Source organism: Haliotis asinina, chromosome 7 (assembly GCF_037392515.1).
Source record: "Haliotis asinina isolate JCU_RB_2024 chromosome 7, JCU_Hal_asi_v2, whole genome shotgun sequence".
In the NCBI taxonomy this organism is placed as follows: Eukaryota; Metazoa; Mollusca; class Gastropoda; order Lepetellida; family Haliotidae; genus Haliotis; species Haliotis asinina.
Window position 1 is genome coordinate 14439766 of NC_090286.1, and position 13752 is coordinate 14453517.

General features: G+C 40.7%; 1 protein-coding gene across 2 annotated transcripts in view; it reads right to left on the bottom strand.

Moving 5' to 3' along the window:
* Positions 1–13752, bottom strand: part of LOC137290605 (protein EFR3 homolog B-like) — a 72745-nt gene extending 58993 nt beyond the window's left edge. The window contains exons 1-5 of one of the 2 annotated variants that reach the window (XM_067821657.1): positions 13582–13752; positions 12209–12285; positions 11538–11665; positions 10239–10389; positions 7331–7452 (exon numbers count right to left, since the gene is read on the bottom strand). In XM_067821657.1, the coding sequence (XP_067677758.1) occupies positions 7331–7452; positions 10239–10389; positions 11538–11665; positions 12209–12285; positions 13582–13588 (485 nt within the window). In that variant the 5' untranslated portion in view covers positions 13589–13752. The remainder of the gene's footprint in view (positions 1–7330; positions 7453–10238; positions 10390–11537; positions 11666–12208; positions 12286–13581) is intronic. The other variant, XM_067821658.1, reaches the window with a different exon arrangement.

A 13752-nucleotide genomic window follows, 5' to 3' on the forward strand; every position in this document is an offset into this window, starting at 1 on the left:
CAAGCCTCACAGGGTGCCCTAGATGGAGTGAGTGAGTGAGTGAGTGAGTTTAGTTTTACGCCGCACTCAGCAATATTCCAGCTATATGGCGGCGGTCTGTAAATAATCGAGTCTGGACCAGACAATCCAGTGATCAGCAACATGAGCATCGATCTGCGCAATTGGGAACCGATGACATGTGTCAACCAAGTCAGCGAGCCTGACCACCCGATCCCGTTAGTCGCCTCTTACGACAAGCTGAGTCGCCCTTTATGGCAAGCATGGGTTGCTGAAGGCCTATTCTACCCCGGGACCTTCACGGGGCCCTAGATGGATGTGTTATGACACATGGTTGTTGTGGGTAAGGGGTACTTGAACCTATTGGTTGGCTGTAACTAAATAGGGACCCGTAGGGCCTAGGCAGAGAATTAGGCAAGTCTAACCTAGGACTAGGGTCTTGTGGTGGAGTACCCAACTGGGAAGCCCCAGTAGATAACAAAGGGGAACCCGGTGGGGTGTGTGCTAACAGAGATGATGGCCCCTGTGGTTGATGAACAAACACTGGGCCATCATCTGGGATTGAAGGTGGAGGTACATGAGGCCGAGACAACAAATCCCCAGATGCCAAATCAGCTGTATAGGTAGTGTGTGGCTGATGTGGAATAACATCGTCTGCTAGACGGGATAGTATGCTTGTGCGGACAATAGGATTAAGTTGATGGATTAAATCCACAACCTCATCTACCTGTGATTGAAAGTTAGTGTCCAAATGAGCCATAATGTGACATATGTATATGACGACCTCCAAGAAAGGCAACAAGACTAACTGTTGAGTTGGATCTCAACAACAACAGGACTGATTCTATGAAAGGCGATATCTGAGTGCAAAACTCCTAACTACAAGGAAACAATGTGCAGCTCCTACAACAACTAGGATACAAGATGGAGAAACGGATATGAAGTGTAAACCATCTAAAGGAATTAACAATAAACCAGAAGAGTAATGTCACAACAGAAGCACTGGCAACCAGACAACCATAGGGAGTGTATGGAAGTCTGAAGAACAGTACATGGGATGTGGATAAAGGCTAGAATGGGAGATGATGTATGATGAAATGAAGAAACAAGACAAGACAAGACATGGTAAATGTTAGTAGTTTGCTGCTAAGGGAAACTTCCACTCTGAAGGATAGATGTCAGAAACAGCTAGGAAAAAGGAAGTACTAAGGATAGAGTCTGATACTAATAAGGTGTGTAGGAAGGGTGTCAACACTGGTATAAAATTGCAAAATTGGAAACAATACTTTTGATTTTGAAATTGAGCTGTTTAAGTTAACTGTAGGTTGATTTGGAAAATATATTTAGGATCAAAGTCAAATAATTACCAGCTACAGTTTATATAAACAGTGGAGAAATTTTGAATAGAAATGAACTCTTAAATTATATTACTGGAACAACTTTGATAATGATAATGAGGTTGAGATGAATAAGAATAATATATATATATGTGATTTAGATAAACATGGTAGACATAGAAGTGTTGTAGAAATAGAATTGTACAAAAGTCAATAATCTATAAAATCAGAGGTAAGAAACTTCCAAATAAGGTGAATATATAATATAGATATCACATGATAGTGCTGCAATTGTGATATTGCAAGCTGGAAGCTATATAAATGTTTATGTAGTATCACAAATGTCTGCTTTCAGGTTCTGTCAAAACAGTTCAAGTCCTGAATAATACACACAAAAATGTTGAAGTCACAAGCTGTGAAAGAACCAACTTGCAAGTCCCAAACACGTCACACAATTGATCCGAATGAATTCAAGTCCATCCAGGAACGTTTTGGGGATTATTCTTGAAACTGCATGAACTCTTGAAGAATGATATGAGATGAATGGTGAACTGCTTCTTCTCACTGTGAAAGTGATGTAGTTGACTGGACCAGCAGCCCCACGTTGGGCGCCATTTTGTAGCAGGGTGTGGTATATAATGTCCTGCCACTGGGCTGCTAGTCACAACAAGCACAGTTCTAGATGAGTGATGAAATTTATTGCAGTGTCAAAGTTGGGAGGAAGGCTGAAAGAGAGAACCTCCCTCCTGTAAGAGTTCATGCAGAATGCATCATTTAAGCCAAATAATTTTAAAAACTGGTGAAGCACATGGTTGAAGACCATGTGCTCAGTCAGTGTTACAACAGCTGGCAAATATTTAGAAAATGAATGAAATAATATTGTAATTAAATATGTTTTTACAATTATGAAGCAGTGAGATACCCTTTTACTAAATAATGTTTGTTTGCAGAACAAAGTATACAGAGATAAGAATACTGAAATCTTCCTCACCTGAAAGAGAGAACCTCCCTCCTGTAAGAGTTCATGCAGAATGCATGAGGAGGGCAGGTGAGGAAGGAAGTTAGACAAGAAGATCAAAAGGCCAATCAAAAGACAGGTAGCATCTGACAGGTGTCAAAGGAAGTCAGATGATAGAAAGGTGGTGGAAGTTTCTAAAAATAGAGAAGGGGAAGTCCAGGTGAAGCTGGAGACATCAGAGGCTGCCAAGGGTATTGAAGATTGTAGATGTTAGTGGCTGACATTCAACTGTAGACAAGGACAACATAAAACAGAATGATGACAATGACAATATGTATGACAATATATATACATAATTTATGGATATGATGAAACTGTGGGGGGGGGAATTATGAGAGGATGGTATTTCTGTGGATACAACCTGTGGTTATATCCACCACCCTGCTACATACAGAATCAGGAACTGTTGAGATGGGAGCAGTTGTAGACGTCCTCGTTTGGTCAAATATGGTGCTGACGTGAGCAGACAGAATAGACATTGCTACTGTTGTAGTGGTAATGTAGAGAGTAGATCTTGTTCTATCATGGCTTAAAGTTTTACCCACTGATCCTCTGGGATGACGATGCAGTTCAACGGAGTGATGAATCAAAACCTGAGGAATTGAAGATCTTGCTGCGACTTTAATTCTGATTTCAGTATATTCACAAGCCATCTGAGTTAAGTTAGCAGTCTGATGGTGAAGTCTAACTGTAGTCTGAGTTGACTTGTCTCGTGATGTGCATGAATGCTGTTGTCCAGGTAAAAGTCACCACAAAGTCACCACCGATGTAGGTAGGGGACTATTGGCCTGAAGATATTCCAAACAGTAGAACCCTCCACTGGTAGTGCTGACTGTTGAATAGGAAGCGCAGATATTTCCTGGAGTCTGAATGTGCAGGTAGGCATCTTGTAAACTGATGCTGGCTGGATAATCAATTCGACGGATGAGATGCCACAGTTGTGGTCGATGGATCATTCTAAACCATTCTGGCTTCAGTAGATAATCCTTGTTGAAGCCCTTCAGACTGTATTTAAATTGAAACTTTTCCTTGGAGTTTTTCTTGGGTACCAGGAAGATTGAGCAGAATCCTGGTGTTAGTCGATCCAGGTGTAGTTTTTCGACTGCACCTTTCTCCAGTAGAGATGATGTGGCATCGGCTAGCTTGGCTCGTTGATCCCTGGCATACATGAAGAGTGATGGATCTCTTGTGAGCACTGGTGTTGTTTGTAGTAGGATCTTGTAGCTGTCTCATAGGATGCTCATGACATAATCGTTGTTAAGAAGTCCGCAATTCTTCCTGTAGTGTTGCAGACATCCACCCACTCGTGAAGGCTGAAGGGGAACGGCTGGGGATAGAAGGCTCCATTCATTCCGAACCTGATCTTCAGCGATTTCCTGCCAGGTGTCCTGTTCCATGGGAGTACCTGTTTCCTCTGGTTGAGAAATGAAAAGATCCCTTGCCACCGCAAACTGTATACTTTTAGTCTCTCGCTCTCTGAACCCCTGAGAACTTTGACTTGTTGGAATAACGCTGAGATCGACTTTATCATCATTACTTCCCTGGAAACAGTGACCGATTTAGCGATGTCCTCAATTCTGCCGTTGAATGCCAAGGATGCTGACCAGGGAGCTCGATACAATGGTTTAGTAAAGCTGTCACCCCAAGATGATGCTGACAGTAGACCTTGCCGGCGTAGCAGATTCAATCCCACAGATGTTGAGGCTAGATGTTCTGAAATGAATTGTTGATCCTTTTTCAGGGTGATAAGTATAGCAAGAATCATCCTTTCTTCTTCATTTTCTGGTTGCTGAACTTGGAGATGAGAGCCTCCATGAGAGGGCTGGAATAGGCAAGTCTAAAGAAGTTATGCAAAGTGGTTGTTTCCAGCAGAGGCAGTCGCTTACCCTCCACTTTGTAGGATCTATTGTGAGTCTCATTGATGAGCTTGTATGACTTGTCTACTTTGGGTGCTTTCACAAAGGGCTCCATATGATGAAGTAGGAATCAACAAGTGCTGAAGGCTGGGACATGTTGTTGATGATACTTAGTCACCGTCTGAAAGGCTGTAGACAAGTTTCTGGGATGGTAGATATTGGCAAAATGTCAAAGTGTCAATGTCCTCATTGCTCATCAAATAGGTATGAGCCTCGTTGGAACCCTTCAATGGCGAGACTAGGGTCAAACCATTCGTGATCCATGATATAATCTCTGAGTCTGAGAAGATGGCTTCCTCCAGTGATGGAGATTGACAACATCTATCTGCATCTCTCCATAAGTGAATGCGTGAGTGGGGAACGATGTCCATGCAGCGAGTGTCATTGTGGTCCTCTTGTGGCTGTCGCAGCATATAATTGGTGTAGGATTGATGGAAGGAAAATACTGCGATGTGAGAAAACAGCCAATGGCGAGGATTTCCATGAACAAGAGCGTGCATAAAATGCCTCCTCTTCATCCAAGGGAACTATTGCACCCGATGAACCATTACAAGGGGCGACTGGTAGTCGTAGCTGCTCAATGGCGTTTCCTTTCCTCTTCAAAACGGCGATCCATCAAGTTCATCATAGGAGTGGTGAACTGTTGCATGAAGAGGCCAGTGTCCAGTGACTGCAGTGCCAGCAGAAGTGGTTGGTTTGCAGAAGTTTCTGACTTGTTGAGTGTAGAAGTTGTAGATATCTCTGTAATAGTAGACTCCCTGAAGGATGCAGCATAGCAGATGATGTAGTTGATGCAGGTCTGGGTATACACTGATCCTGCATGCTGACAATCTGTACCTCAAGAGGTAGTAGTGCAAGTTTGTCATATATGTGACGTTCGTCAGGAGGTACCATCTCATCACTGAAGGACTTCAAAGAAGTCGTAGTGTGTTGTTTCAGCACAGGTCTAGTAGTTGAAGACTTAGTCTTTGACAAAGAGGACTTCAACTTGAAGACAAGCTTGAGATGATCCTGATTCTGACGACATCCTCTTCTGAGATCTAGACAAAGATTCGGTGGTACTTCAACCATGCCCCTGGGATGTGTAAGGCTAATCACTAAAATTATGAATGTCAGCTGTTAACAACCTGCTGTTACAAGATGCAGATTTAGACATGACCGATTTAGACATGACTAGTGAGAACCTACGTTGTTTGTCCTTCGCATGCCTTTGAACAGTATATGAATAAAATGCTAATTCTGATTCAAATAAATTATTGCAAAGTTCACATCGAACAGTGGAAGAACAAACAGGATTGCATGAAGGACATATAACATTCGGACCAACCACCGACAGACGTAGTTTACACTAGGAACATGATTTCATCCACTTAGACTTGGTCTAAGTGGATGAAATAACCTTTCCAAAACAAATGAAAATTCACATATTTCAACAATAATTTTATTTGACATTATCAAGATTGTAATTACAAACCCAAAACCGAATATGACATAATTTAGATTGTTGGACTGAACATTAAGCAAAATCTTATCCCTGTATCAGGACCCAAAGTGCCTCCAATCATCCTATTCAACAATAAAGTGACAAGTACAGCTGGTCATAAGACCATAATGGTGGGAAAGGGAGGTTTCCGGTAGGTGAGTATATTGTACATCCACTTCAGGTAGAAGGGAACTTCAAAGGATTTCAAGTGTTCCACTATCTTCGCAGGGAGGGAGGAGATAAGCATAATAAGCATCAGTGAGGATAAGGAAAAATGAAACCATTCTTACCAAGTCCAAAGCTAATTAACAGCTTCAGGTCATATCAATAAGGAACTACTTATGGCCTGTAAATCATCTTGTTTGTGTGTCAAAGGTACCTCATTTGGCCCAAGTCTTTTTACTATCCGACACATTTTATATCCTATACATGTTGCCTTCCCTTCATTCTCCACCAAAACATGACTGCAAATGATGAGTAAACTAGTAAGAAACAGAGTGCCTGAATACTTCCTGCTCTCAAAACCAGCCAGCATGTGTCTCCACTCAGCTGCCCTATACTGCATGACATGTTCTATTTTATCCAATAGTTATAAGCAGATTACCTAAGCATCATGAGCATCAGATCAGGTAGGCTTCTTCCACAGCCATAGGTACCGAAAACGTCACTGGTGAAGACTGAAGAATGGCGCACATGTGTTTGGTAAACTGTCAAGGGCATTACCTCTGTACGTCACAAAACTGGTATTATACTCAACTAGCATCGTGACTACTTGTGGAATATGAGGCTCAATGAATGAAACTTCATGGTTGGTGGTAGAAAGTGTAAGAAACAACTAACGTAATGGGACCATGGGCTAAAACAATAGCACAAGTCCTTGGCACACCTTGGATACTCTCTGCAGCAAGTGTACTTCATAAGTACTAGCTGACACTTGTAGCCATTTAAGTCCAGTTCTGATCACTTCCTATCAACCAGAAGCCATTTTGACTAAACCCTATATTATTACGTTTTGAAGTATATACATGAAGTACATACAACTTGCTTCACCCTGAAACCATTTGGCACATACAATATGTGCTGTAATGAACCAAGTTCAAAACATTAGCATGAAATAAAACAATCCATACACATTTTCACAAATCTGTCCAAGAATAGCGTCAATATTCAAAATCATGGGAAAGGAAAACAAGTTTTACAGCACAACTGTTCATGACAGCAGAAACAGTGGCACACATGCTGGCTGGCTCATGAGGCTGACAATGCTTGGGTGAGCATTTCAACCATCTTCATGAACACTGTCTCTGTAAAGGGTTAACATTTTCAAGTCATATTTTTGCAGGAAGCGAGGAAATGCAATATGTCATATGGATAAGGTTAATACATACATGTTAGCAATCCATTTGTACCAACAGATAGGCCAAGAACTGGGAATGTACTAATAACATTTCAGGCTGATGTTTCTTGGGTCAGTATAGATGGAGTGTTTGTGGTGGACATTGACTTCCCACTGCCTATGGACGAACTAGGCATGCTACATCTGTGTGGTTCACGTCTAAATAAATAATAGACCACTCACCTTCTTTGCATGTCTTCCTCAGAAATACTGCTGTGGCACATTGAACTGAACTTGGAAACGAAAAAGTCGTAGCGTCTATGGTATGATGGGGTGTCTTCTTCAATGTTGGCAAATTTTACGAACTGCAACACCAGAAAAGACTTGTCAAAATGGTAGTCTGAATGCTGTCTTCAGTTTTTGTGTAATAGGCGACTACATCCATGTAGAATGAACTGAGAGATGATGAACATGTAGTGACCCAAGATGTGTGAACTTACAGTTTGTAAACAGTAGTTTCTCACCCAAACACAAATGACTGCACACATTACTGGACAGCCTGGTAGCCTCTAGAGAAGCATGCAGCATACTCTCTGGCTGGTCATTCTTGTCAGGGAGCAATAATTGTAATGTGTGAAGTGTGATGGTCTGCTTCTTCCAAACCCCTTGGATGACAACGATAGTGACGTGATGATGACGCCAAAGGAAGCCTGGCCTGTTATATGTCCTGACTGACCACACTACTCCTATACTTGTGATGGTCAGCTCCTTCCAAACCCCTTGGATGACAACGATAGTTGCGTGATGATGACGCCAAAGGAAGCCTGGCCTGTTACATGTCCTGACTGACCGCACTACTCCTATACTTGTGATGGTCGGCTTCTTCCAAACCTCTTGGATGACAACCATGGTGACGTGATGATGATGAAAAAATCAAAGCCTGTCCTGTTATGTGTCCTGACTGACTGCACTACTCCTATACTTGTGATGGTCGGCTTCTTCCAAACCTCTTGGATGACAACCATGGTGACGTGATGATGATGAAAAAATCAAAGCCTGTCCTGTTATGTGTCCTGACTGACTGCACTACTCCTATACTTGTGATGGTTATGGTACAAAAACTCCCATGGAGTGGGCACTCTCGTGTAAATATTGTTTGTACAGACAAAAGGACAGCACTCAGCAGGTAGACCCTGCCTCGCCCATTTTGTCAGAAGGTCCCAGTGAATTAAAGTCTTACAACTTGAATCTGACCAGCCCCTGCCTTGAAACAGTCTCCCACAATCACACGTTGGGCAGAAAGGTGAAACAGACCACAAAGCTCACAGTTTAGTTTCAGAAGCTTAATCAGGGATGCTCTGGAACTTGGAGTGGAATGATTTAAAATTCACCAAAGTGCACTATTCAAACTTCATTGACATGATTCCTCGAAGAGTAGAAGACAGTAGGCTTGGGTGTCGATCACCTCTGTATCAGAGTACAGATCGCTTCAAAGTCAAGCAAGAAACTGTACCACAGCGCCCAAGTGTAGAATATGGTAATGTAGATCTGATGCCCAAGGGAAAGTGGAATGAAGATAACATGGAGTTCCATACATCTTCATTCAATTTTCACAAGGATACATTCTCTGTAAGCGAAGGATGTCCTATCTGCCTTGTTGGGCTGATGACAGTTACTGTGCCAGTACCACGGGACCAAACTGTTGGAGCCCCTCAATATTGGAGACTGATCAGTTACATGGGTAGTAGGAAGTGAAAAACATTTCTGATTTCCAGAAACATCAATGATGGAAGTCACCGAACACTGCTGTGAAGAGCCACACTTGACGCCAAAGACCACGTCTAATGAGGGTTCAGCAAAACTGATGGAGTAAGACTTGTGAACGTGTAGGCTTTCACAATGGTAGATCTTATGAAGAAAGTGAGTGTCGTACAAGAGACTTGTAAAATCAATGAAAGTAGGTTTACCACATCGCACCAGTTTACTGAATGTGGGTTCACTGCATCATGGTTTTCTTAGTTGGAGGAGAGACAAATTCTTCTGACTTGTGTCTAAGCGTCCAAGTCAGCAAAATGCTGGGACCCCTGAAAGAGTCATCTAAAATATGCTCTTTCTTCAACCTCTGCTCTTAGCTGAAGTAGTCTGATTCTTCTATATAGTAAAGCAGGCCTGTCATTGTCTAGCTTGGTGCATAAGCAGAATCTAATCTTAATCTTCTATTCTTCAACAAACAAGACTAAAGCAGTCTATGGAGGATGTGTGTTGGTACACAATGTTGAAAGTCTTCTTGCAGTCCATGCAAACTTTCACTTCTTTGACACAATGGCCACAGTTGGCAGCATGTCAGCACCCTTGTGCAACAAGAAAGAGAATGACCAGACAGGAAAGTCACATGACCAAGCGGAGCCTGTGCTGCATGCTTCTCAGGAGGCTAAAAGGTAGTCCCAGAATGGGTGCAGAGGTGTGTGTTCAAGAGAGGCAAGAAACTTTGCTCACAGTTTGTTTCCACTCGAAGGCTGTTTATAAGAGAGAAAATACACTCCGTGAAATAGAATTAAATAGAAAATAGAAGAAATAGAAGATTAAAAATACTAGCCCAGTTAATGAACATTATTTGTCCTAGATGAATGACCTACAGTTTGTAAAAAGTATGTGACCAAGACGAGTGAGCCTGCAGTTTGTAAAAAGTATGTGACCAAAGCAAGTGAACCTACAGTCCGTAAAAAGTATGTGACCAAGGCGAGTGAGCCTACAGTTTGAAAACAGTATGTGCCCCAGATCAGTGAAACTACAGTTTGTGAACCGTAAGTGCCAAAGATACAGTTACAGTTAATAAAGAGTATGTGCCCCAGATGACTGAACCTACAGTTTGTGATGAGTAAAGTGCCCTAGGTGAGTGAACTTGCAGTTTGTGAACAGTATGTGCCCCAGATACGTGAACCTACAGCTTGTGAACAGTATGTTCCCCAGTTAAGTGAACCTAAAGGCTGTGAGCAATATGTGCCCCAGATAAGTGAACCTAAAGTATGTGAATAATATGTGCCTCAGGTAAGTGAACCTACAGATGCCCTAGATGTGTGAACCTACAAATGCCCCAGATAAATGAAGCTGCAGTCTGTAAACAGTATGTGCCCAAGATGAGTAAACTTACAGAGTTGGTGGCCAGAATCTGCAGCTCTGGCTCCTCACACTCCAACAGCTTCTGCACCATCTTGAGGAAGCTCTCCACAAACAGGTTGAGGGACTGGGCGTGGCAGGATTTCAACAACTGGTCCAAGGCATCCATGGCAATAAACACAAACCTAAAACAACAGCATTGCTATATGTATCTGAAGGTATCCCCAAACACACAAAAAAATAACTATGAGCACATCTTACTACAGATAGTCCTTTGAACCTAGAGATTATTTTAATGCTGTGATTTAAATAAAGCAGAAACTTGAAACAATTCTACACTCTATACGATTCACAGACTTCCATTTATTCATGTCAAAACACATAATGACACAGTTTCACAGATTTCAATTCATTCACGTCATAACACATAATGACACAGTTTCACAGACTTCCATTTATTCACATCATAACACATAATGACACAGTTTCACAGACTTCCATTCACTCATGTCATAACAAATAATGACACAGTTTCACAGACTTCCATTCATTCATGTTATAACAAATAATGACACAGTTTCACAGACTTCCATTTATTCATGTCAAAACACATAATGACACAGTTTCACAGATTTCAATTCATTCACGTCATAACACATAATGACACAGTTTCACAGACTTCCATTTATTCACGTCATAACACATAATGACACAGTTTCACAGACTTCCATTCACTCATGTCATAACAAATAATGACACAGTTTCACAGACTTCCATTCACTCATGTCATGCCAAATAATGACACAGTTTCACAGACTTCCATTCATTCATGTCAAAACAAATAATGACACGGTTTCACAGACTTCCATTCATTCATGTCATAATAAATAATGACACAGTTTCACAGACTTCCATTCATTCATGTTATAACAAATAATGACACAGTTTCACAAACTTCCATTCATTAACTTGGATTTTATAGAGTCTTAGCAAATGACATACCTGAAAAATAGTAAAATCCAGGTTTTGTCATATTTGTATACTTATCCTGCACTACTTACTCCCTGCACTTACAAAACTGTGTAAGGTTAATATCTTTTTTAGACAAATGGTGAAATTCATACAGTTTTTTTTACCAAAAAGTCATGCACACAACAACATTTCATTTTTTCCATCATATCGTCACAGACATTCCATAATGTTCAGGTAGGAATTACCTTGATCATATGAAGCAGCAAATATGAGACAGACATCTGATTATTTTTACTTTAGTATGAATAAACATAATGATGCACCTCTCTAAAGATGTTCTATTCACTAAATTCTTACTTACGGTATGCGATGCCTGTGCACTTCTCTATTGAGCCTCTGTTCAAGGTATTGACCAATCTTGTCTAGCTTATCAGGTGATGATACAGCATAGAATGTCAACTGGGCCATATTGTTTTTTACCAGTCCATCCTAAAATAAGTAGAAAAATGTGATGTAGGTTCCAATGGAAACAGCATTAATATATTCAGTTGTGAAAATCTGTCCTTCAAGTTCTAAAGTAATTATGTTAAACTGTCTGAAACCAAGTTCCAGTCCGGATCTCTGTTATGTATTCAGTCCTGTGTGTGCAAAGGAAAACAATTTCTAGTTAGATGTACTGGCAGCAGAATATACTTTATCTTGATGCTTCTGGGTGTCTGAACAAAGACAAATTTCTAACAAGACAGTAGTTCATAATAAAAGCAGATGGTCTCTGAGGTTTACATTTAAAGAAACTGTAGTGCTCTCAACTTTTGCCATTTGGGAGATAACAAGGACCCCAGACTTTTATGCATAATTTTACACACTGTCCCAGGACGGCCTGAGTAACCAGAACACGACTAAATCAAGACTTGAACAGGAAGTTAGTGTACTTTCAAATGCATAAATGCACCTCACAAATTAGGACGTCTTGCAAGTTCTGTCTTGGATACATGATCAGTACTGTCACTGACAGATCAATTATCACATTACCTCTGGGTTTGCTGGAAAGATGTTGTCAACCAATCTCTTGTAACGAGGTTTCAAGGCTGCACAACAACCACAGCAGCCTGAGAATAGACAAGTATGCAGCTAGTCACTTTCATGTCAGATAAGAACACATATGAAAATTACACCTGAAGACTCTGAAGTTTTACCTGCACAATAAAATAGATCCTGTGTTGTTGTTTTTTGGTCGTGTTTAACATGAAACTCAAAACAATATCCATCTAATAAGATGGTGGCTTTAAACTAGTAATTCTGAACCCATCAATCCTGAAGTTGATCTTATCAACAACCTTGCTGTTGAGGTGAAATGACTCAAAATTAGTCAAACCACCTAATCCATTAGTTTGCCTCTCCTGTTGACTGTTCGATATCCATTCAAACTAAAATTCCCAAACATGCTTAAATTATACATTGATCAATACATTATGAATATTACAGCTAGCAGCACATCTGATAGGCAGCACATTACCACATCATATTCTCTTTCTTACAATACTTAAACCAAAGGTGAAATCATAGTTTGGGCACACAAAAGGGTTTACAAATAAATTGACAAAGCTACACATACAAATACTGTTCTTCAATAACCTAACTGCTTCTTATTCGAGTTTTCATTTACCAGCTCTTATTTATGTTTTCTAGGGAACCTTGGTGCGACTATAAAATATGTTTGCCACCTTATTTTCTGACTGTTTTACCATGTCTACCAATAGCCCTTTGCTCTAATACTCAGGGTTAGGGTAGGGTTAGGGTAGGGTTGGGGTTTTACAGTTAGGGTAAGAGTTGGGTAAGGGTTAAAGTTTGGGTGTTAAGAGTTCCTACCCTTCCTCCATCCCAAATAACATTTATGTATTGATATACACAAGAATTATTAACAAAACCTAACGAAACATTTACTTGAGGACTAAAAAAATTAACTAAAAGCCCCCAAATTAAGTACAATGTATTGGGTTATATATATACTTGGTATTGACTCTCTTTGTCTGTGGAAGAAAGAATATGGTGGAAAGAAAGGAACTCTGTTTCCTTTTTTTCTGCCTGGGTGGCGAACATATCCTACAGCGGCTCCGGAACCTTATTACCAAGAGTGTGCAATTCACAGTCAAATGTCATTGACTACCGCCCATGTGCATTAGCAGTCATGAGGTCGCAAACATAAATATACAGAGAGTTCTGAACAAAGTAAATGATGAAAGTATTTAACATTCGGTGAAACTGTGTCATTATGTGTTCTTCAATTAAGAACCTTGTTAAAAGAGTTTGGTGTGCTATCAACCACGGGCCGGTTTCACGGGTTTGACAGCCTACAGACACCTGTTTTCACTGACAATTTTACGTTTGTTGTGCATATATCTTACCTGCCATCGTGTTCAGTACTTATCACAGTACTGTTGTGTGCAGAATCGAAAGCGGAACCGAAAGTCTTTGAAAATCAGGCATTAAGATGAAGATAAGTGTCTTAAATTCTTATAATAATATTGGAGAGATCCAATCGAAATGAAACGGTAGCCATGTTAGCCGTGCACGCC